The sequence below is a fragment of the Bombyx mandarina genome, chromosome 20, assembly GCF_030267445.1.
Source record: "Bombyx mandarina strain Sakado chromosome 20, ASM3026744v2".
NCBI lineage: Eukaryota > Metazoa > Arthropoda > Insecta > Lepidoptera > Bombycidae > Bombyx > Bombyx mandarina.
The window spans coordinates 11586737-11612036 of record NC_143226.1 but is presented as its reverse complement, the minus strand read 5'-3'; the positions used below and the strand labels follow the sequence as shown (position 1 = coordinate 11612036).

At 36.3% G+C, this 25300-nt stretch overlaps 2 protein-coding genes across 3 annotated transcripts; one reads left to right on the top strand and one right to left on the bottom strand.

Annotated features, from left to right (window-relative positions):
• Nucleotides 1-5600: 5600 nt before the first annotated feature.
• On the bottom strand, nucleotides 5601-8138 carry LOC114242447 (microvitellogenin). 2 transcript variants are annotated; one of them, XM_089735776.1, is made up of 3 exons: nucleotides 7879-8137; nucleotides 7246-7414; nucleotides 5602-6573 (listed from the first exon to the last, which is right to left on the bottom strand). In XM_089735776.1, the coding sequence occupies exon 3, from the start codon at nucleotides 6555-6557 to the stop codon at nucleotides 5799-5801; it is 759 nt and encodes a 252-aa protein (XP_089591902.1). In that variant the 5' UTR covers nucleotides 6558-6573; nucleotides 7246-7414; nucleotides 7879-8137; the 3' UTR covers nucleotides 5602-5798. The 2 variants fall into 2 exon arrangements, with proteins under 2 accessions (XP_028029387.2, XP_089591902.1); XM_028173586.2 differs by lacking the exon at nucleotides 7246-7414 and having other exon boundaries at nucleotides 5601-6573; nucleotides 7879-8138.
• A 13084-nt stretch (nucleotides 8139-21222) lies between these two features.
• Nucleotides 21223-25048, top strand: LOC114242506 (stress-associated endoplasmic reticulum protein 2). The gene is made up of 3 exons (XM_028173690.2): nucleotides 21223-21483; nucleotides 23202-23315; nucleotides 24222-25048. Exons 2-3 carry the CDS (start codon nucleotides 23229-23231, stop codon nucleotides 24327-24329), a joined length of 195 nt encoding a protein of 64 aa, XP_028029491.1. The 5' UTR covers nucleotides 21223-21483; nucleotides 23202-23228; the 3' UTR covers nucleotides 24330-25048.
• Nucleotides 25049-25300: the final 252 nt, after the last annotated feature.

The window sequence follows — 25300 nt, the reverse complement described above, 5'->3', positions numbered from 1 at the left end:
CGCGTTAAGCCTTCAAAACCCTTTCATTATCATCATTATCCTGCCCTTCTCCCAGTCACCTGGGGTCGGCGCAACATGTTTTCTCCTTCCATACTCTTCTATCATATACCATTTCTTCGCTCACTCCCCTCTTACCCATATCGGTAGGCATTAACGGTAGGCAGCGGCTTGGCTATGCCCCTGGCATTGCTGAAGTCCATGGGCGACGGTAACCACTCACCATCAGGTGGGCCGTATGATCATCTGCCTACAAGGGCAATAAAAAAAAATAAAAAAATCGTCTTTCACGCAATCCATCCATTTCTTCTTAGGTCTACCTCTTCCACTATATCCTTCCACATTCATAGTTAACATTCTCTTACCAACCTCATTTTCATTTCGTCTCATCACATGTCCATACCATCCCAAACGCGCACTTCTCAGCTTCTCTGTCACAGGTGCCACTTTCAGACTTCCTCTAACATATTAATTCCGTATTCTATCCATTCTCGTTACTCCACACATCCATTGTAACATTCGCGTCTCTGCCGCATGCAATCGCCTTTCCGTTTCATTAATGGGACATAAAAACAATAGTCAGCTACGTGTGCCCCATCAGTGAGTCGCAGACACAAACTCCATAGTGTCCCATTGTTTAATGCGTTAATCTGTTTGCTCTCGTGTTTGCGGTCCCCGGTTCGAGTCCCCGCTCAGTAAATATTTTGAATCGATTTTTTGTGTCTTTGTTTTCGGATGGCATCTGGGAGCGACTAAAATGCTGCTTTCAACTAAATCGGAATTGTACGTTTAAAGGTATTCCTTGATATTCGTGTAGACTACGAAAAATTGTTCACGATTGCTCATAGTTGACAGTATTTATTGGCGTGGCTGATGTATTTTATGTGAGGGAAAAATTGCTAAGAGTCATTGGTGATATGGAGGTACTATCGACAGCTCGCGAAATCCAACAATTATTTTAAAGCTATAAACCTTATGAACTTCAAGGAGTGCAGCGACATATAGTGGCTAACTCATCAAACTATCGACGAGCGAACTATCTCATAGACACAGTCCACTGAGTTTCTCGCCGGATCTTCTCAATGGGTCGCTATTACGACCCGATGGTAGATTCAGCGAAGCACCGCTCTTGCTAGCGCTAGTGTTAGCCAGTCCTTAGAGCCCCGTTAGCTCACCCAGTAAGCCGCTTGTACTTCGAACAGTCTAATAAGCTACCAAAGATTGGTGAGGGAAAAAAAAAGTGAACAACATTTTAGTGGATGCCTAATCTTCAAATACTCAAGTGAACGTTGCAACGAAAACCGATGGTGTTTGAAATAGGGACAGAACGAAATGTATTATTTTAAGTGGTAGTGAAGTATGAAGTGGTCATGGCCTAAAGGATAAGACGTCTGGCGCATTCGTGTTGAGCGACGCACCGGTGTTCGAATCCCGCAGGTGGGTACCGATTTTTCCAATGCAGTAATTTTTGCGAAGCAGTAATGCGTTTCGGTTTGAAGGGTGGGGCAGCCGTTGTAACTATACTGAGACCTTAGAACCGATATCTCAAGGTGGGTGGCGCATTTACGTCGTAGATGTCTATGGGCTCCAGTAACCACTTAACACCAGGTGGGCTGTTAGCTCGTCCACCTATCTAAGCAATAAAAAAAAAATTGACCGTTCGGCTCATTGTTTTACGTAGTTTTGTTCACGAATGAGGTTTTCGAATCAACCAGCGTCGTCGTTATGAAGACGAAGGTAGTTCCTTCGGATTTTTTTCGCTTTTATCGCATTCCTTTTGATTAATACTGTAAAGTAACTATTGATAATGCGTTCTATAGTTTCATCAGTTACTCGAGTCGTAGATATAGGTAATTACCACTCGATCGACCGATAGCCGTATTGACTTTTAACTATGGACGGTTTTCGTCCTGTGAGATTGACTCCTTTAACCGAATACATTTTTTTTTATTGCTTAGATGGGTGGACGAACTCACAACCCACCTGGTGTTAAGTGGTTACTGGAATCCATAGACATCTACAACGTAAATGCGCCACCCACCTTGAGATACAAGTTCTAAGGTCTCAGTATACCTAGTTACAACGGGTGCCCCACCCTTTAAACCGAAACGCATTACCACGGCAGAAATAGGCAGGGTGGTGGTACCGACCCGTGCGGACTCACAAGAGGTCCTACCACCAAGTAAAGTTAAGTTGTTGCTCTTTCAATTTTTTTCTACATTTAACCGATTTTGATGATTTTCATTACTTGAAAGATGCCTCTCGTGTTCTCTCATTATCAATTGTCATCGAGTTCTTTGTATTTATTTTTAAGTTGAATTTGACTGACAATGAATTTTTAATATGGCTTCGACCATATTGACGGTATTCTTAAGTTCATTTCTTTAATACGATTTTCTTTTTTATTAGAATTTCTTATTATGCTAGTAGCCGTGTGTGTACTCCTCCATATTATTGCATCGTGATTAAAAGCGCGCGAGAAACCAATCCTTCCTGAGTGGCAGCCACGACCGATCGATCAAGTGTTAAGACTACTTTAAGCAGTAATTCAAATTGCTTATTCAAGTTTAATATTTGCATTTCCTAATCTCTGACGTTTCAAGCATTTAACAAGTTTTATGGTCACGGACAACTATGGTTAGATTGGTTAAATAATTCAAACAAATTGCCAAAGCTCAAGATGCCATTACCTGCAAGCTTTGAACTACAATTTCAATGAATATCCATCGCACCGCCCGCCAGCGGAGTAGAGTTCATCCATACTACCTGACGCCACTGCGTTAATCCACAGTGCGTTTCCAGAGGTATTTTTTGCCACGTACTAAGCAACTTTGGAATGAGCTCCCCTCTACCATGTTTCCCGAGCGCTATGACATGTCCTTCTTCAAACGAGGCTTGTGGAGAGTATTAAGCTGTAGGCAGCGGCTTGGCTCTGCCCCTAGCATTGCTGAAGTCCATGGGCGACGATAACCACTCACCATTAGGTGGGCCGTATGCTCGTCTGCCTACAAAGGCAAATCAAAAATTTGAGTGTTTCAATGTAATTTTTGTTTTGTTTTATCGTCTAGTTTATAACAGTTTATAAAACCCCGGGAATGATAAGACAAAATAATTCCCTAAAGCAGGGGGAGGTGCTTCCTAAATGGTTTCCGTGTCGGCTTACGTTTAAGGTTTTTTTTTTTAACTTTTCTCCCCACCGAAGTGCGAGAAGCCGCATCAAATAAGCCTTAGAATACTTTATTTTGTAAACAAACTCTTTCTGTTTGGATATGGTTGTTTTCTTCCCACAGATTCATAGATTTTACCGTTAACACCTTCGCTCCGACGTTATTTCTACCAGTGCGTGACAGGTCTTTCTTGACCCACCAGCACTAGGGTAGATTAAAATGCTATAAGCTTGCGAAAACATACTTTATACGATTTATAGTATAATAGTTGTCGGTTTCGAACTCTGAACAAACATCTGAAATAATCGGTTCACTAATGACAGGGACGTGGTTTTCTTTATCCCCAGCCCACGAGCTGAAAGTATCGCGGCGGGCCGATGTGTGCCTCTGCAGTGAATGTGTTAATTGGTAAGCGAATTTCAACTCTTGTAATTAAACCTCGTTAATCTTCAGCGACGCAAGCTGAAAGTTTTATATTCGGTAGATCCTCATATCTTAGCTGAAATGAAAAGCTGTTCCGCAGTCTTCCATGAGGCATATTCCAGTTCATTTGTTCTGGTATGTTCTATAAGGAAAGCGTGGTGGAATGTTCGAGTTGATGTTATCACTCCATTTTAACGCAATACCTCTTTCAGCACATTTTTTTTTTAATTTTTTTCATAGCCTTTGTAGGCAGACTGTCACACGGCCCACCTGGTAGTGAGTGGTTACCGTAGCCCATGGACTTCAGCAATGCCAGGGGCAGAGCCAAGCCGCTGCCTACCAAATTGCATAATTAATTAATGAGCAGAGACCAGTTCTACTGCCCATTAATTAATATAAAACTATTGAGTTTATCCGCAGTGCGTTTCCAGGTATTATTCGCCATGTAAGTACTACTAGAGGATGACCGAGCTTTGCTCGTTTTTCTTCTTTTTTTATAAATTGTGTTTTTTAGAATTTATATTTCAATACGAATTACATATTGATATTAGACTAGTGGTCCCGCAGTAGTCGAAATTCGACTGTAATTAATTGAAATTATAAGTTTGAACATTATTATGGTTGTATTGTCAAGTATTTATTATACTTATATAATCACAGATTTCGCCAAGACTACACTATAGACAAATAATATTAATTTATTCTCAATTTGACTACAGACTATAAGCAATAAGAATAGGTTGACAATAACCAAATAGTATGCATGCGTGTGTGTGTCATATATAAATAAAACCGTTGGAATATTCGATAGTTCCATATACTCCAAACTGACTAATAACTTCCTAAAGTTTCAAGTTATCTTTCGTGATCATGATTATTTTTTTCCCTGCCTACGCTGATAGCCTTGAGAGACTATTTCAGCTTCTCCTTGACGTTTAGGTGAGCTCACGAGGCTCAAGCAGGGAGTGTTGCTAACACTGGCCCTAGCAAAAACAGTGCTTCGCAGAATCTACTACCGGATCGGAAACGCGACCCACTGAGAAGTTCCGGCGAGAATTCTATGGGTTAATTTATCCATCGAGCCCTTCGTCGCAAGCGACGGATTCGACGAGGACGGTGACCGATATTTGAGTAGGTACCTAAAAGCACCGTTAATGGATCGGGAGGATCCGTAACGACGTTTAAATAGTGATTAGCTTTGCAACTGGCTAATCTTTGGACTTAAACTCTATGGCCTATTTAAAAAAAAAAAACAAAAAAACATATAGTATTCGTCAAATTCTCCCGTGCCTGGCTTACACGTTTATTTCTCTACTAGCGACCCGCCCTCGCTTTGCTTCGGAAACATTAAAACAGACATGAAAAAAAAAAAAAAAAAAAAAAAAGTAGCCTATGTTCATCAGGGACAATGTCGGCTTCTAATGGAAAAAGAATTTTTCAAATCGGTCCAGTAGTTTCGGAGCCTATTCGAAACAAACAAACAAACAAATCTTTCCTCTTTATAATATTAGTATAGATTTACTTCCCTATCACTTGTCTTATTATCATCAAGTCAAATGTCATGAGTTTACATAATATATTATCGCCCGGAGTCACGGATAAGGTGACAGTGAACTGTTATTCGCTAATTATATTTATCGATTTGTAGAGCAAGTTTAGAGCAATATTTAGTGCTGTTTGTGATTACAATGTTGCTTCAGGGTCACCTCAAGCGATTATTAGTTGTTTATCAAAATCTGTGCTGGTATTATAACTTTAATTTATATATATGCGTTTCGCTGTAAACCATGGGTCAACCCTGATACAATATAACAGAGACTTCGACAACATGCTTCAAGATGCGTGGCAGCATCCACGTTCTGATGTCCATGGACTGCAGTAATAACTCAAAAGCACGTGACCCATGGACTCCTGGTGCCTAGCTCCTGGTACTGCGTTGTCTCACACTAGTTTCGTTAGAAACGTGCATCGACCGTGCAAGTCCGATATAAGCTACCCTTCTTGATGTTTGAAAAGCACTCTTATTTTAAACTGACGTTGAAAAACATCCCTCTGCGGTAGCCATCACATAAAAACATCATACAATATTGTATTTTTAACTTCATTCTGGGATAAAAACAAAAAGAAAATCTCAATTTAGACTGTTTGCGATTCGTTTAAATTTATTAAAACATTTCGCGACAGGTTTGGCACTAAACAAAATTATTGGGCTTAGTATTCAGTCATGTACCAGCCGAACTGCTCAGGGTTCCCGTGGAAATCGCCATTGTGTCCATACGCTACACGATCGTGTGCCCAGTCAAGCGCACGGCCTAACTTCAGAGGCTGGTTGAATTCTTTGTTGACGATGTAGTATAAGTTCCTACCTTGAATTCTCGCGGGTACCAAATACCACCGGTATCTGTTATCTGTGGGGCTGTCACCCCCATATGCTGTATGATCTCCCGCGCTGTCAGGACTGTAAGCTAATTTCAGGTATTGGTTGCGTTCGACGCCGAAGATATGGAAGTATAGGCTGTTGTTTTCCCAAAGAGGCGTAAATCTCCAAGCAATATTTCTCATGATGTATCCTGAGCCGTCCCCGTAAGCCATCCTGTCACCGCCTTCGTCAACTGTGCTGGCCAGCTTTAAAGCGAGATTGTCTTGTCTATTGAGCAATTTCATAAATTTTTCGTCGAGCATCCTTTCAACTTCCACGGGGAAGGATTCCCTGACAATCATAAATCCCCCATCACGATTGAGCCTATAGGCGAAATCGAATAAGTTCCTCACGTTGTTTTCGAAGAGTCCATCGATAGCTTCTTTGATGAGGTCGTCCCTGTACTCGCTCTCCAGTTGAAATGCGGTCTGGACAGCCCCACCATAGTTACCGGCGGTGACATCATCAATTAGGCTGGCAACGCGGTGATCGCTGTAGGCACAAACCATGGAGGCGAGGCCTAAGAATGCGAACGCAGCCCCGAAATGCATCTTGATAAGTGAAAACCTAGAGGTGAAACACTATTATTTGATGTAAATATGTAGTAGGTATTGTAAATATTTTTATATTAACGGTAAGACTAGAACTCGCATTGTATTTTGGACTACGTAAGGAAGTTACTCATCAAACGTGGTGTCAACGTCATACCGCAAATTTACTGGCCACAAATCTCGCATAGTGACTTATTCTAAATGATGATATCGTCTATATTGTATTGTATTAACATTTCTTCTTTTCTTCTTTTTGATATGACATAAAATTTTTAGAAATTTCTATTACTATTTCAACAAATAGTACTGTTTTTTTTTATTATTATTATTGTATTCCATTTTCGAGCCGATGAATTAATTACCAATGCTATGTACGCCATTGTTGTCACATGCATCAGGCCATAAATTAAATAGTTTAAATTTATTTTCAATGTTAGATGTTTGTGATGTGGCAGTACTTATTTAAATAAATAAACATATTTTGCAATCGCATACAAAGCTGCCGGGGCTAAATTAATCTTTTTTCTCGGGAATAATTATGTTGTTCCAGAAATCATTTCTATCATCTTACACACCTGAGACTTTGAGATCGAAACCATAACCAAGAGTGCGACATTCAAATGGCTTAAATTTGCCTTGCCAACCGCATTTCTAATATGACAAAATAGTTTTAAAAAGTATTATTTACCTTCTGTATTAGCTGGAATTCTTCCATTCAAGACTGTAATTAGATTAGATCATACGGGCGCTTATATACTCCCATCAAAATCGTATCTAGTAGAGGTCAAGTTATCTCTAACCAAAGAAGGCAGAGGTTCACGCAAACTACAAATGTACAGGGTGTGATCAAATCGGTCCTATAAATAATCAAAGATAAATAATAGTACTTGTAAATAGATTAAATATTGATAGTTCAGCTTAATAAGGCACCTGTATGGTTAGACAATAGACTGCTTACGGACTAAATATTATGTAGAACTTGTATTCCATGAAAAGATTGCCAGAGAATAATCTAGAATAATCACTGGCAAAGTTCCCATGTGACTGTGTAATTTTGTTGTTTATTGTAAAAAAACTAGTGTATGCTTAAGTCGATTTAAGATATTTGTCTCCATGCCAGAAACGAAGAGGCTTAAAAAGGGGTTAACATATTTGGAACATACCGGAATCATCCGGATGGTTGTAATTAACCACTCACGGATAGGCAAACTAATATTTCGCCAAAATACGAAATGTCCCTTTTGCATAATTTTAATAATGTCTTTAAGGTTAAGAAAATCGATCACAACACAAAAATCACACTATATACATATGTACATACTTGTATTTAAATAGCTCGAAGGACGCAGTGCCTATCACTAGCCAATGTCTCGTAAGGATCCGATAAGCATCAAGGTTATCCGATATTGTTAAAGAGAATAATACACTCTCTTCAGATACGCAATTATTTGGCGCCCTAACAAAGATGTCCGTATTGTAGTTTGCGTTTTGTTAATGCATTGTCCGTTGTCACATCTAAACTATTCAAATGTTTGAACGCTTTTTTTTTTATTAAACAAATTTGACAATGTATTTTTTCATTTGTATTTTAGTTGTTACTTGCTTGAAGTATTCTATAAAAAAGAGTCTATATAATATGCTTCAAAGATCATTAATGGCCTCTTGACTCATGTGGTTGACAACTTGCAGTCATTGCTTACTACAAAAATGATCAAGTTTACAAAATGCCTACCTCATTAAAAACTATTACTATAAATAAAAATAATAGTATAGCGATTCGTCTAACAATACTTTCAGGTATGTTCAATAATATCACATATATTTGATAGATCATTAAAATTTCTTTCATTTTTTTTCCCATACCTATGCTGATAGCCTGGAGAGACTATTTCGGCTTCTCATTGACGTCTAGGTGAGCTCACGGGGCTCAAACCGGGAGTGTTGCTAACACTGACCCTAGCAAGAGCAGTGCTTCGCAGAATCTACTAGCGGATCGGAAACGCGACCCGCTGAGAAGATCCGGCGAGAAACTCAATGGGCTATGTCTGTGGGTTAATTTGCTCGTCGAGCCCTTCGTCGCAAGCGACGGGTTCGACTAGGACGGTGACAGTTCTTTCATAATAACGTTACAAAACATGAAAAACGAAAGTATTACATTTGAAAGTCCCCAAAAAAAGGATAAATGTGTGACGACAATATATTATACATACATATCTTAAGTCGCTTTGGCGCCAACAATGACCGACGGCCATTCTTTTTTTGCGTTACGTTACTGCAATTATCGTATCGTGTAGTTGAGTGCACATCTTAACTTGAATCTTTGAAGGGTAAGTACCTACTGTAGAGCAATTATAGCGTACTTAAGTTACACTTTCACGTGTCATTATTACGCCCGATTTCAGCTGAAGTATGTGTGTAGAGAGTGATTCGGTCAATAATCTCAGTCGGACTATTATTATTTTATATATTAAATACGTGAAGCAAAAACTTGGTATCCCTTTTTACGAAAATTGCGCGGACGGAGGAGTATGAAATTTTGCACCTTATAGAGAATATAGAGAAGAAGTGCACAATGCTAATATTTTTTCAAAATAATGCATAACAGATACATTAAATCAATAAAGAAAACATTACACACACTACATTTAATGTATTTGACGCACACACGCATGCATTCCGTTCTAATTATTGTGAAACTTTTGTTTTTGACGTCTGTTGTCAAATTGAGAATAGATTAAATATTGTTTGTCTTTGTTAATATTTTTATAGTATAGTATTGGTGAAATTTGTGATCATAGAAGTATAAAATACAATCATAATAGTGTACAAACTTACAATTCCAATTAATTATAGTCGAATTTCGACTACTGCGGGACCTCTAGTTTTATTTATTGAGTATAAAAATTTTATAGATTAGCACAAAGCATTGCAATTAGCACGTACATTAAATGCTAACACAATTACAGGTACTGACTACGTGCATTGGTGTAACAAGCGAGTCGATTTTAAATACAGATTCGACTTGTTAGTTCTTATACGTTTTTTGTATAGACTTATTGTAGATAATTAATTAAACTATGATTAATTGAGACCAAAATGCGATTTTGTTTTTTTTCCTCGGATGGCATTATGATGATGATACAGGGCTACCAGAGCCCGTAGAAATCAACAAGGTAAAAACCGTTATTCCCTTAAGAGACATGACTTTTAAGTTTCAGTTTATACAGTACACCAGCTGCCTCATTCTTCAAACCGAAACGCATTACTGCTTCTGGGTAGGAATAAGTAGAGTGGTGGTGTATATCCGCTATATGCGAGCTCACGAGACGACCTACCATCAGTAATTTAACTGGTAAACTCCTAATCTAAGAGTTACAATGGTTTTCTTAATATTCGTTTTCAAAATGAGAATACAGATTACTTTCATTTCTATAAAAAATGCTTTGATGGCAATCTTTAATTTAAATAATAACAACATTGAATTTCACAATATCAATCCTGATACGTAGATACGTCCACAGCTCAGGAAACAATTTCTTCTAAAACAACACAATAAAATGAGCAATTGTTTTTTTCTTTTCTCTGTAAAAACAATTGTTTAAATTCATCGTACAAAGTAGAGCAGACAACCAGGAGAGCATAGCGAGCAGGAGCCGTCCTGTAACCTAACACTGTGCCTCCTGTCCCCTCACCCCGCGCGCCGCCCGCGCCCGCTCAATACACGACGAAGGCTCGCATTATACCATAAGCACCCAGCTAATTTTTCACGTATTACGACGGTAGAAATGTGTTATTCGCATTATATATTGATTTATTACACGAAATTGATTGCTTAAATGAAATTTTCGTCTCTCTTTGTAAGTGACATTCCCCAGCCTATTAGTATTAATTCTTTATTAACTTTAGTCTATTCTAGACATGTAAATATTCTGTAGAAATTTTTATCTGATAATAATATTTATCTTTACAGTAGTTAGTCTAACATAATATTATATTATATTTGTTTGTGCTGCTCTTAAAATCACAGATTCGCGTATGCAAAAACTGATCAAATTTATTTGGTGCTTAGTATTTTTTTTCTCTCTAAGCACCTGTCATTTTTGTACATACTTGGACATTGGAAAAATCAATGCCAAAGACCAGGAGCCAAATCCTTATTTAATAAAAAAAAATTTCGTCTACTTTCGCGCTTCGTAACATATTAAAAAATATTTACAAATGCATTCATTTTGCTTCTCACGAAGACGTTATATTACGTTTGCTTTTTGAAAATTAAAAGCTATTAAGTCGTTTATGTTCGTAATTATTATTTGAAATGTAAAACCTGTAAACAAAGCTAATTTTTAAGTCATAAATTTTCCAATTTATATAAACTACTAGCTGTACCCGTCCGCTTCGCTGGCCACTTAAAATTAACATTATTGTTTCTCACCCCCACAAAGATTCTCCTCATTAACGCCCCCGCAACTGGTGTAGGGAATCTAACACTCATATAAATATTAGCCTATCCATTAAGTACATGTATTTTCTACATGGATACTAAGTTTCAAGTCAATCGGATGCATGGTTCAGTAGTTATAACGGAACATCCGTAAAAACCACTGTAGATTTTTAAATTAGTATAGATAAGCATGTTGTTCTTCAACGGAGAATAAACGATGTAAAAAACAAAACAAAGCGATAAGCAATTAACACTATCTTTAATATTTTTAGTTAATAAAGTTTATGATGATAAACTTAGGGCATACCTACGTAATTATCAACATTGATATCAAACATCTGGAAATCGCAAATACACTGGACTACTAAAGCTATAAAAGCTCTATCTACGTAGCCCTATAGCTTCAATCTACATTGCATATAGACTAAATTTAATTTACATATAATGTTGTATAATAGAATGATGAAAGAAAAGAGGTCGACCGAAGAAGACATGGATGGAATGCGTGAATGACGATATGACAGAGAGAAGTGTGAGTGTTGAGCTGACGCCTGAAAGAAGAGAATGGAAGAGAAAAATTATTTGTGCCGACCCCACCTAGTAGAGATAAGGTAAAGAAAAAGAAGAGAGAAGTTGTTTATATAATAATGAAATAATTTACATGTAATTACTTAACTTAAAAACGTGCTTGAAACAAAAGTAATTGCAATTGAATTCATCACGTAAATGTGGTATTTATTTCAAAGATCTACTATCTTTTAAAAGTAAACAAAGTATATTCAACCCTGACCTTAAGCAAATAGCAAAATTAATAAAATTCAGTGTTGATGACAATTATCATGTCTATATTTGGTAATAATATATTTAATATTCACTAGTATCGTACCTAAAACTTAGATTAGCTTGTTTTTTTGGATCTTTACAGATCTAGGAAGAGTCCCTGTTTTTGTCCAACTTCTTTTTGGCCTAATAGTTAGAATTACGATACACCCATCAGTATAAATGCGAATCGGGTATGTTTTCATGTTTTCTCGAATGACTTACACACCAAGTAATACACATATTTTAACTTGTAACAAGACCCGATGACTTACTAGCGTTGCTAACAAAAATTATTACTTATTACAATATATACTGTCAAATTTCTTACGTAAAACGTTGCGTTCATCGCGAATAAGATGACTTAATACAAAAGAGGAAACAAACCAGATCGATTTTTACAAAACTAAAAAAAAATTTTTTATGATTTTATTATTGCGTTATTATTGCATGGTGCATTACAGAATGGAGCCGTCCAAACAAGGTGCAGATCCCGTCGGCCCCGTACAATCACTTACGCAATTGTTTAAACAATGCTTCAGTAATAAAATATCGTATTACGGCACAATTAAATGAGCATCCTGCGTTAGAATGCCAATATGCTACCATCGCCTCGGCGTATGGGGGCTGCATAATAGGGTACTTGCATAACTGTTTCGCACTGGAGCTCAAACATTTTAATTTTGTATTTTTGAAGTGAAACTTCCAATGCGACTTCTAACAAGGTTGCTTTTTTTCTTTCTTTTTTCCTACCTATGCTGATAGCCTTGAGAGGCTATTTCAGCTTCTCCTTGACGTATAGGTGAGCTCACGGACTCAACCTGAAAGAATTTGCTAACACTAGTCCTAGCAGAAACTTAGCAGAATCTACCATCGGATCCAAATCGTGACCTACTGAGAAGATCCGGCGAGAAACTCAGTGGGCTGTGTCTATAGGATCCGTGCAACAGCAACACAAAAGTTAACAGTTTCCCGGAGACTTCTATATCTATGTAATCCTGATCGTGTTCTAAATATTAAATTCATATATCTGTTTATTGTATGTATATATTTTCTATAATAATATATTGTCTTTAGTACACCACAACATACCTGCTATAATTTTATATTTTCCAGAATTTCTGTAAATTGAACGGTTGTCTGGAAGATAACGCTTTTAGCGATAAGATGACCTATTATTGTACAAATGTATCTGCTTTTTGACTGTTTTTATTAAATGTAAATTGTGTTTTGGTGTGCAATAAAATGTATTCTCTCTCATTCTCTCTCTCTAAGTTCATCGAATTTTTAATTTTAGTTGCATAAAATTAAAATTTGTAATCTAATTGAATTAAAATTAAAAATTTATAAAGAAAAAATTATATAGATAATTTATTTTTAATTTAGACCACCTCGGCCTAGTTCAATTTTAGGCGATTCTAGTCGATAGAAGAAAGAAGATCGAAGATCGGTCAAGCGTTATGGAAGCGCCAGTGTATTGAGTCCGCATGGGGCGGGTTGCGCCCTGCCAACGCCGTAAGCCATTTTGCTTTAGGGGTGTGTAATGAATTTTGATGATGTGGCTTATAAATTCATCGCAGCGGGAGCCGGTTCAACTGTATGAGACTTTATGATAACATCCATCGTATTTTGCTACTCTCAATTGCAAGTGTCCATTTTGGTAAATTAGTGTTGAATATTTTTGTGGCCCGCAATTTGGTCTTTTAGCCACTAATCTTCATTTAATACCTATTCTCAAACTTGTTGTGTGAAAAGTGATTTGAAATTCACTAAAGGCTCATGGAATTTTCTTGTGAACCCGAGAATTCAAGTTCAGCGTTACTGCTCATTTTCCCACCTAAAGTACAAATATGAAAAAATATAAAAAATGTGAAAAATAAACTCTGCACTAGCAAATTTCAAATGATTTTACTCGAAATTTAGTTACATTTACCTTCTTTTTTTCTTTCAAAAAAGTATCGCCTATCAAACCACAGATGATCTCACACATCGATAATTCACAATAAGCCACCATAAAATTGGATTCCGATAAATATACCGTGAGTCGGGCCGGTGTGTGGTCGAGCTTCTTGCATTACGTCAAACCTCTTCAGAACTCAGATCAGGCGGAATGAAAAAGCCGAGGTCTCGAAAAAAAAAAAAACAAAAAAATGGCGTTCGATTTTAATTTTTATCGTTTACAAAACAGATGCTTCTTGAATAAAAAGTTTTATTTTAAAATAAACTCGGTAAACACCCTATCACCGGCCGATAAAAATTAAATCAAGACCATGAGCTCTCTTACAATTTCCATTATCACATTTGTTTTACAATTACCCAATACTTCATTTTTCCCTGTCACAGACGCCTTTACCGACATTAGATCCGATATTTTATTTCAATCACTCGTGGAAAAAACAAAAAAAAAATAATTACAAATCAGCCGTTATGATCGGTTGCAGAAACTATAATACTAGTTAGTTGAAATATATTTTTTTCGTACCTATGGTGATAGCCTTGAGAGGTTATTTCAGCTTCTCCTTGACGTGCAGGTGATCTCATAGGGCTCAAGCCGGGAGTGTTTCTAACACTAACCCTAGCAAGAGCCGTGCTTCGCAGAATCTAGCACCGAATCGGAAACGCGACCTACTGAGAAGACCCGGCGAGAAACTCAGTGGGCTGTGTTTATAGGTTAATTCACGGCACGGCGACCGGTATTTGTGGTACCTAAAAGCACCGTTAATGGATAAGGACTATCTGTAATGACGTTGTATTTATTAGTAGCGAGCTGACAATGCGATTTTTTTAATGTTTCTTCGCCAAGGCAGATAAGTGAACTCAAGGTCTGAGCTAGGAGGGGAAAGTTTGCTCACAGCTGTTCTCAAAGAGGCCTAAATGCTTTTTTTTTTTTTTTTATTGCTTAGCTGTGTGGACGAGCTCACAGCCCACCTGATGTTAAGTGGTTACTTACTGGAGCCCATAGACATTTACAACGTAAATGCGCCACACACCTTGAGATATAGTTCTAAGGTCTCAGTATAGTCAGTATTATTTCGTGAGTTCAACTCTCACTGGATCGTAATTGCAACCTTATAACTGGCTTAAGTGTTTGCTTAAGTACACATCTGTAATGCGACATATTCTAAAAATTACATACTTTAGTGTCTCGGATTCTTTAAATTCCTAGATAAATACTACCTCCAATATTCAAGTAAAGTTTGTAGAGTATTTAATTTTGAAACAACAATATTTAAACGCCATTTTTTTTTCTTTTGGCGCCAAACCATTTCGCTTCATTGATAGCAGAGCGTAATCCGAAATTACATTTACCAAACCAAATGTTTGTGTAAAAACATTGGCATTGTTGCTTTTGTTTACGATACACGGTTTTTGAAAGGATTTCGTGTAATTTACAGAGACGCGTACGAGATAAACAATATTTGTTGTAGGTTTGATCATTTGCCGTCGGGCGCCATATTGTTATTTGCCTCGAAGGTATATTCTTATTTAACTGACTTATTTGTGATTATTTGATTTTGCCTTTTGCTATAACGAAACTAGTAGTAAATACATTTATTTTAAAAACCATCACGCTCAGATAGCAAATTGAGCTAATATTTTTTTAGCCTCTTGATTACTGGTTAAGATATTAGAACAAAATATTGCATTGTCATCGGTCGATGCGAGAGCAATTTTAAAAGTCAATCAAGCGTCTTGAAGACAGTGAAAATGACGTTAAAACACTCCGTTCTACACAACGAAGACATACCGAGATAAAATATAAAGAAAACTAGTTGCCCCGGCGAACTTTATACCGCCTTAGAGGCAATAAATAAGCAGACTTTTGATTTTACCAAGGTCAATTTTTTATTTGGATAATTAATGTAAATTTAAAAACAAGTATTTTAATGATTCTTTATTGGCCATGTATTTTTGTTGTTATTATTATTATCTTCAGTCCCTTCACTCGCAATGTCTCGAATCCTAGTTGCATTACGGCTTCGTCGGGAAAGATTTGATCGTATTGGTCGGGGCATGACTTTCTTAATGATAAATCATCTCGGCACAATAAGCTAATAGAAACTCGAAACAAACACATCAACCGGTCAAATTCAAAATTCTATTATAATTAACCATAGACCCACACTACGTTTAGCTGTCAGTTGCGTTTTGTTATTCCATATCAGTTGCATTTTGTTATACCACGTTTTATGTCACGTCCTACGGGAACGTGATAAAAATGTCCTTCTTCTGGTTCTAAGCTACCTCCCCACCAATTTTCATCCTAATCAGTTCAGCCGTTCTTGAATTATAAATGGTGTAACTAACACGACTTTCTTTTATATATATAGATGAATCGATTTAAAAGAAAGATTTCATAAGGCTAGTGAAAACGAAATCATTTACGCATCGTTCTTCAAAATAACAACAAGATAACATACAAAGCGCCGCCGCGCCGCGTTAAAAAGCTTTTATTTTCCTAAACTAACAAAAGATGAATACGATGAAACACGAACAAAAACATAAAATCGGAGATGTACCGATAAAATAAATCCATAAACTAATGAATCGGTACACTTTAGTTAGATTTTACGCATCTCTACTTATCTCTTAATCCCTGCGACAAACGCCGGAGACTACATCATTTTTGTTTCGCTATTACAATACTACATACGATATATTCCTATGAAATTTAATGGTGCAAATATTTTAACGCGCAGAAATATTCAAGAATTACATACAGCCTTTAGATTTCTATTTAATTAAATATAATTTTGACACGGGGAAGTATTGAAGAATTGCAGCTTTTGGTTTTCTATCTAATTAGACATAAAGATGTCCTATATGTTATATCGACATACGATAGACTGGAGTCTTTACGATGAAACTTTTAGGGAATCTTCAGATAAGTCTTATGGGTGATTGGGTGAAGTTTGATAGCGCTTGGATCTAAGTCCAATCAAAGGTCGACCAGCAAAGCGCAAAGTGTAAAGTAAAGTGAGTACTTGAATAATTGTACAGGTTTACATTATGGGATATTAATTACAGTTAGGTATAATGGCTTCTTGGCTGAAGTGACGATGAGGCGGTCATATCTGTTAGCTACCTAGCTGAGAGCCTTGAGAGGCTATATCAGCGTAACCTTAACTAGGAGGTGAGCTCACGGGGCTCAAACCTGACGACGTTGCTAACACGAACCCTAGCAAGGGCCGTGCTTTGCAGAATCTACTAGCGGATCGGAAACGCGACCCACTGAGAGGATCCGGCGAGAAACTCAGTGGGCTGTGTCTGAGGGTTTTACAGAACGGATTACTGTTGGAGTAGAGAACTTCCAGAGTGGAGACCGCGGACCGATAAACGTAGTGAAGAAAAAGTAACAAGGTAGAGCGCTGATAATATACGCAGGGTAGGCTGCGAATGGAGATAAGAGGCCCAGGGTTGTGGTCGCGTGACCTGTGTGCGCTTAGTGCGAGCTTTTTAACGTTCTCGATAGCGTAAAAGTTACCTGAAGCTTGTATACAACCGGTACAGTGCCCCTAGCGGCAAACATAGACAAAAGTTCCAAGTCCATACAAATTTGACTTGACTTTTACGCTATGGAAAACGTTAAAAAACTCGCACTAAGCACGCTGCAGACGTCCATCTACTAATGCCTTCAGCCCACAGACGCATGCTGCACATAGGTCTCCCCCAAGCCTCACCATAACGACCGGTACTGTCCTGACCGATTCCCGCGACCCTCAACAGGTTGCCAGTCCTCCTTGTGGGAGGCTTATCCACGCCACATCTTTTATGTCCAACATTGGACTACAAGAGGCTGTTGATGATAATAATACCTAATTGCTTCTTGAGAAAATATCAAAGCAGTACACTTAACCCTTGCATTAGACGCCTTTAGCTCTAACACTAGGGCCAGAGACCACGGTAACCGTACTCGTCGAACTCGGCAAAGTTGGCCGTGCAACCTAACCTAAGCATCATCCCGTTGAGTTTTTCGCCGGGTCTTCTCAGCGGGTCACGATTCAGATCCGGCAGTAGATTGATTCGCGAAGCAGCCTGTCTTGAGTTGTTAAGTCTCTTTTAGAAGCGCTCGGGTGGCTGTTAGCAAATCCCACCCCTCCTGACTGAGCCCTTGATCGCCCACCTGTCCTAGTAAGGCTGGATAGGCCTCCTGGCCACCAATAATCTCTCAAAAATAACAAAAATAATCCACTGCCAACTCATTCTGTCTATTTTCAAGTAATGCAACAAATAATTCATATGTATTTAATTAATTATATCAGAGGAAGCTGTATTACAGATACAATGGTTCGCTAGTTCATTTTTCATCCATGCAAACATTAAAATGACCACAAAAAAAACCGTCCGCGCGAACTCAACAAATACTGCATAATGTCATCCTAAAATAACATGACCAGTAAGAAGTGATGAAAAATACCACGAATTTGATTCTCGTCTAGACTATTGGTAATTGAAGGGTAGAATTTGTGAAATAAAATTACTTAGGTAGATATCTGAACCGCAAAACAATTACCAAATAGTTAATTAAGAAATAAATAAATGCTTTAGTTAGTAATTTATTCGATTTACTCAAGCTGTTTCTTGGCTCGGTCTTAGTCACATTAGTCACATAGACGGTAAGTCATACTTAACTATATGAATAAATCTCGATGTGGGTGGATGTTCCCTTTAGACTTCTAAACGGCTGGAGCGATTTCCATAAAATTTTCAGGGAATCTTCAAATTGATTTTGCGTGATTGATCGTATGAAGTTTCTTGACGATCGAAATCTAAATCAAATCAAAGACAATCTTTAGATATATCGAAAGGCGAAAGGTGAAATGCTATTTCACTTAAGCGAACTTTTTGCAACTTTACAGGAGAGCCATTTGCAGTTTAAAATTTGGAAATGATATCATAACAAAAAAAATCTTTAACTTAATTGAAGCTAAATTAAAAACATCGAATTGTTGATGCTAATATCAAATAAAACGGATCTGTAAATTGCAAAGACAAATGTCGCGTAGGTATTAAGCGAAATGTCACCCCTCGATATAAACGGCGTAAACAATCTTAAGGAAAACGGTGTGTGTGTGTGTTTACATTGTCCACTTTTCTATCACACAGATGCAGCCCACTGAGTGTCTATGGTACGCTGGTAGATTCTACGAAGCACTGCTCTTGCTAGGGATTTTTTTTTATTGCTTAGATGGGTGGACGAGCTCACAGCCCACCTGGTCTTAAGTGGTTACTGGAGCCCATAGACATCTACGACGTAAATGCGCCACCCACCTTGACATATAAGTTCTAAGGTCTCAAGTATAGTTACTAGTTAGTTATAGTTACTGGGTAGTTTTATTTTCTCAGATTCAGCCCGTGAGCTCACCTACCGATCCGCCCTTACTTCGATATAGCCCCTCAGGCTACCAGCGAATAGGTAGAGCACAAAAAACTCCGCTTTTATAATAAATGAAATTTAAAGAAAGCATCCCGATTACGGACGTCCTTGCCTTTGTAATAAATAAATAATAAAAAAAAGCGAACCGTTCGAGTTCTCGGGCGTTGACTTCGTAAAGGCGGTATCTATTTCGGCCAATCACGACCGAGACGTCACCCTCGCAGGACGACGGGGTGCCGTGATTGGTCGATTTATTGATAGGATATGGATGTCCTGTGAATCCTTCTATCGCCATCCTTCACTTATCGGATGGGCTTAAGTATAAACGGGTATGTTGAGAAGCAAATTTTGCTTCTTTGTTGTTGTTGTTCTACAAAGATATTGAAATAATTTTATTAAATGTTTGGAGACTAACTGATATACTAATGAATGTAGTATTTCTGATAAGCATACATAAGTAGGTATGTGTCAACATACCAAATAACAAAATTGAACATGCCACGCAGTACCTTAATTTAGGCACATCATTTTTTTAACTAAGCACTTTCCTTTTACACATTCTCATAACTTAATACTGAAACTTAATGTAGATAAAAAGATTTCATAATCAAAATTAAAACCTACATTACCGCCCAGCCTTACCTACGATACCTACAGTAAATTTATTACAGAATCGGAATTGTGAATATAAACCTATTCTGGAATCGATTTGGACGCACACCAAAAATTAATCAAAATCGGTCAAAATGCCGTTTTGCAGGATTCAGCCACATACATACATACTTAAAAACAAATTTATATAATATTTATTTAAAAGTATTATTTTGAAAAAGAACTTCAATGCAGCAATAGAACAAGCTTAGAAATCGCAGACATGTTTTTTTTTTTTGCGGCCAACAGACATTGCAATGTTAAGTACTGTTAAGAGATACGAAGCCGTAGTCTCAAATTCTACCGGACCCTGTCACAACTCTTCGCGGCAAAAATAAGCAAAATATTGATACCTAATTACAAGTGCGCACAACAACCCATATTAACAGTAATTTCGTTCTCTTGCATATGCAATAGGTACCTACAATAAAAAGATCGTTCTAGTGAATTCATATTTAGGGGACCCGTAGCATTGCGTTATCTAAAGTAGGTAGTAGATAAGTAAACTTTATAATAAAAAAATAATAAAAAATCTGTCATCAAATTCCATTGTTTTATTTAAGTTTTCCCTTAGGTGTTCGTATATCCCCCACTTTCCCCTACAGAGAGCTAAGGTTTCTACCGAGACTGCAGTCACCTCGTGTGAGCTAGAAGGTCTGTCCCGAAAAACCTGACCGCTTGCTTGTCAGATATGCTTAGTCGTCAAGAGATTCACTAGCTAAGCATTGTACAAGCGTGTTGCAAAAGCTAATGGTAGATTGCCATACTAAAAAAAGATGGAAAATGTGGCCAGGCAATCTCTTGGAGCCTCGCTTATTACCAATGACCCATGAGCTTTTAATTTACCATTGCATTTAAATAAACAGCTGTTTTGAGCCAGGCACCACACATTCAAATGTCAATAAAATAAAATTTTAACGGCTGGCAACAGTGATGGAGTAGTGCTAACAGTAAAAGCACATCATCGTTCATCATCAATCAATCACGAATTAATATTACTATAATTCTGATAGTAGGTATTGACTTGGTTTGACAACTATTTCTCCTTCTATTATATCGATCCAAGTATTTGACCTCTTGTTGAAGTAACAGCTAAAAGCATTACCTCTAAAATAAGGAAATTTTAATTAAATTTTAAGCTAATTAATTTCAATTACAGCATTGTAAGCTTAAAAAATTTTAAATTTAATAAACACACTAGATGGGGCATTCCAGCTAATGTGGTTTTGGTCAAGTGCCATCTCTCGCCCGTTAGCAGACATAAAAAGAAGCACGAAAATTTTGTATCAAATCAACATTGTAACTCCTAAATAAACTCTTGAATTAGTTCCTTGTATATTTGCTAGATGGCGCGCTTTTTTTTAGACAGCAAAAAATTGGGGACTGTATAGAGAAATTTATGGTAATAATAAATTTAGTAGATAAAATAAATAAAAACAAAAAAACTTAACTCTATTATAAAAAAAATTTTGCTCGTTAATTTTACCATAGCAACCCTTTATTGACGCGTGTCGCTATTCTGCGCAATGAACGAATACAAATGACGCGTTTGACACAACTGTCATTTACTTTTATCTACGTGTCAAGCGAAATTGCGCGTTGTGGCTCTTCGAGTCCTTTTAATTTAATAATAAACTGTAAGTACAATTGTTTTCGTGTTATTTATATTATGTATCTAAGCAGAAAAATCATAGCATTAAAGATTCACGGCAAAATTTTGAATCAAACAATCCGCGAAAAGGTACTTGGAATAGGTCGTCGACTCTGTTTTGTTTAAAAATATGTTTAAAAACGCTTAATTTCTTAGGAATACTCTTCATTCGCTTTCCAATTTTACTAGCAGCCAGTAAAGTCCATACTGGTTACAAAAAAGTAGGATAACTTGCACATTTTCAACGAATCTCTTGTAGAACTTTCTACAAAACGAGAAACAGCTGTGTCAATTTGTATTTACCTAAAAAAATCCTCATTTTGATCCAAACGTTATATTGCGTCGCTTTTTAATCTAGATATATTTAAATCATTAAGCGACTTATCACTCTAGATATAATCGATTGTGATACCCTATTTAGTGAAACGCATTAATAAATTGATATGACGTGTACAATGTTTTGATTGTTACAGTTGTAAAATTAAGAAACGCGATAAACCTATAAAATTTCTGACTATATAGTTTATTTATTAAAACAGAAATTGAAACTTTTGCCTTTACAAAAGAAACACAAAATAATGTTTTAAGTACAGTTTTGTTTACAAAAACAGATTCATAACCACTACTATTGATTACTAAATTACATTCTGCATTTTGAGCTTAGGTATCAACTATTTAGATATTTCTAAAGTTACTGCGAAACTAAAAATTGTTTTGTCTTGTTATCAATCATGATATTGTAAATTCCTTTAAACCTAGCTAGTGATTAAGATGGTTCATCTGTCTTCATCATGTTTTACTCCAAAAAACAAATATTTATTTTAAAAAAATTTAAGACAGTTTAAATGCTATATGCTATATAAATTTACTTGTGTTAGATTTTAGTTCAAACATGGTCACTAACCACTGCTTTAAGGCACTTAGTGAGAATGATGTAGTCCAGGTATGTAGATTCAATACCATTGAGACTTCATATCTCAAGGAGGACAGCGGCACTCACATTGTGCTCACAGACTGCAGCAATTGCTATCATATTCACCATGAGCTTACTGAACTTCCCCAATTATAGAGCACATGAATTTAACTTGATTTTATTTATTTCTATTTATTTGAAATATGATATTGACATACTTGAAATTCCATAAATAATCTAAACTTAAAAACAACATAATCGTATGTAACAAATTCTTAAAAAAACAGTCAAGCGCTAAAATTGGAGCAGTTACATTCAAATAAAACATTGCTACTACTATGTTGAGGCTCAGAATACAAAAAAAAAACTATCGAACATCTGTAAGTTTTTACTTTCAGAAATTATGTTTAATAAACTATGAAAGAATAGTGTAATGTTTCTATCAATATGAAAGCATAGATAAACAGGCAAATCTTCAAATATAATATATCATGGTAGTATAGGACATACAGATCATTCCAGAGAGCATAAAAGCAAATACACCGCAAATCACAAAACACAGATAATAGAGTTAATTATGAAATTTTACTATCATATGTGTTGTAGGTATATTGTCAAGATTTTACTGTCAGCATCTTTATTGAGTTAAGATACATAATGCAAAATAAATAAAAAATACAAAGATATCGAAGTAATGGATAATTCACACCATATGTACTTTTATACCCTCACATATTATACTTACTTTGTTTCTTACAAACATACATGTTGTATTTATTTTCTCATTACAGGACAAATATACTTTATAACAAAACAAAATGGCCCCTAAGCAGAGAATGCGTATCGCCAATGAGATCGCCAGTAAAAACATCACAATGAGGGGGAATGTACCCAAAACTACTAAGGTATATAATATATTATTGAATAATGAAAAACATTGTTGCTTTAAATAAAACATTCCACTAACTTGTCTCAAAAATATAACTTTATTGAAACTGTAAAATAATTCTCAACTTCAATAACCCACAGAATTTCTCACCAGGTATTCTCAGTGGGTTGTGGTTCTGATCTGGTTGTAGACTGTGACCGTGTTCTGTGAACGATTCCCGAGCTATGGCCGTTTATCATCATTCATCATTATTATTCTCCTGCCGTTCTCCCAGTGACTTGGGGTCGGTGCAACATGTTTTCTCTTTTCATACTCCTCTATCATATACCATTTCTTCGCTCACTCCTTTCTTACACATATCGTCTTTCACACAATCCATTAATTTCTTCTTAGGTCTACATATTCGTCTTCAAGTCATGGCCGTTTATATGAAATATTAACACTATAATAATTATGTTAAGTATAGTAAGTAGTCATCTAGGAGGTATTAGTTGCACTAGAGGTCTTAGGTAATATTATTAAGCCAGTCCTGTTTCCAATTTTTCATATAGAATCAATGCATGGAGATATCTAGCTAGCTATCTACCATATCCAACAGTAATCAGCTGGCTTGTGTTAGATATGTACCATTCAATTTGAATAATTCAAATCTATAGTTAACTATGCTGTAGCAATCCTACAAAAACTATTTTTATATTAAGATTAATTTGACAGACATTGTCCAGTAAACACAAATCTTAAACACAAAATTTCAGACTTTTTTTATAATATATTTTTTTTTGTGTTGTGGACTGAATTGTGACTCTAAACCATTGTCGAATCCCCATAAGAACACAAAACATAATCCAGCCGTTTAGGATTTCACTAACATACACAGAGACAAGAATTATATAAATTAAGGTCATGACTTTTTTTTTTACAGGAAAAAGAAGACCAATATCCTGTGGCACCCTGGCTCCTTGCTCTCTTCATCTTTGTAGTGTGTGGCTCTGCTGTGTTCCAGATAATCCAATCAATAAGACTAGCTTAAATCACGAAGACAACTGGAGAACTGCTATCGAAAACACAATAAAATAACAACACTATCCATCTAAAGTTAAGGCACAATTTACACCAGCATCTCTTCATCGACATGAGAGAGTGTTTTCGGAGGCGGCCATTAGTACCTTTAACTGTGCAATCGTGGCTTGATGTCTCTTTCACACTTACAGGGTTAAAACGGGACGCCGATATATAAGGTTATTAGGGACGTTGAGGAATCGGTTGTAGAATTTTCGATGAATTTTTGTCTCTTTTTCAATATAATTTTTAAAGACAACTCAAGCCACAAATTCCATTAAAATGTAATGAATAAAGTAATCGTTTTTTTTATTTGAATATTTTTTCTATTTTCTCACAATTATGTATGCGACTGAGTGAAGTTCATAGATGACCAGGGAAATCCAGTTCATAATCCCAAAATGTCAATGTTTCCATATATTCTTGTATAATGTAAAATAATTAATATTTAAGAGCATTTAATAGATGTCAAAAAAATTCATTCCTTTAATCGATTGTAGATTTGAAAAAAAAACGCACAATGTCCATAATCTATGGTCACTGGTGTATTTTAAATGATTATAATAATTATGTATTAGTATGAAATTATTCATTTTCACGTCACTAACGAAATAGTAGATCATATTTTGTTTTGTTTAATTTTAATAATGTAATTTATTTGAATGAAATACAGTATATTTGTCAAATTATCATGTTGTGTTGTTTATTTTTCTAATATAATGTCGATGATGTTAAAGGCGAATTCCAAGTGATTTCAAATAGTTAACCCAAGCCGTGAAAAAGGAGAGAATTTACGCACTCAATATTTAATAATTCGTTTATCAACCATTGTCGTCAATAGATTGTTAACAATAGTCACGTTTAGAACGGAGAAGAATTCATTTCTTTTTATTTTCTGCGTAACGAAATCTTTCAATGATTTTTCGGTAACATCAAAACGTC

Excerpts from the sequence above, each read along its gene's own strand:
- LOC114242447 (XM_028173586.2), bottom strand. The coding sequence starts at position 6,557 with ATGCATTTCGGGGCTGCGTTCGCATTCTTAGGCCTCGCCTCCATGGTT.
- LOC114242506 (XM_028173690.2), top strand. The coding sequence starts at position 23,229 with ATGGCCCCTAAGCAGAGAATGCGTATCGCCAATGAGATCGCCAGTAAA. Across the intron at positions 23,316-24,221 it reads ATGTACCCAAAACTACTAAG|GAAAAAGAAGACCAATATCC; the intron begins GTATATAATATA and ends TTTTTTTTACAG.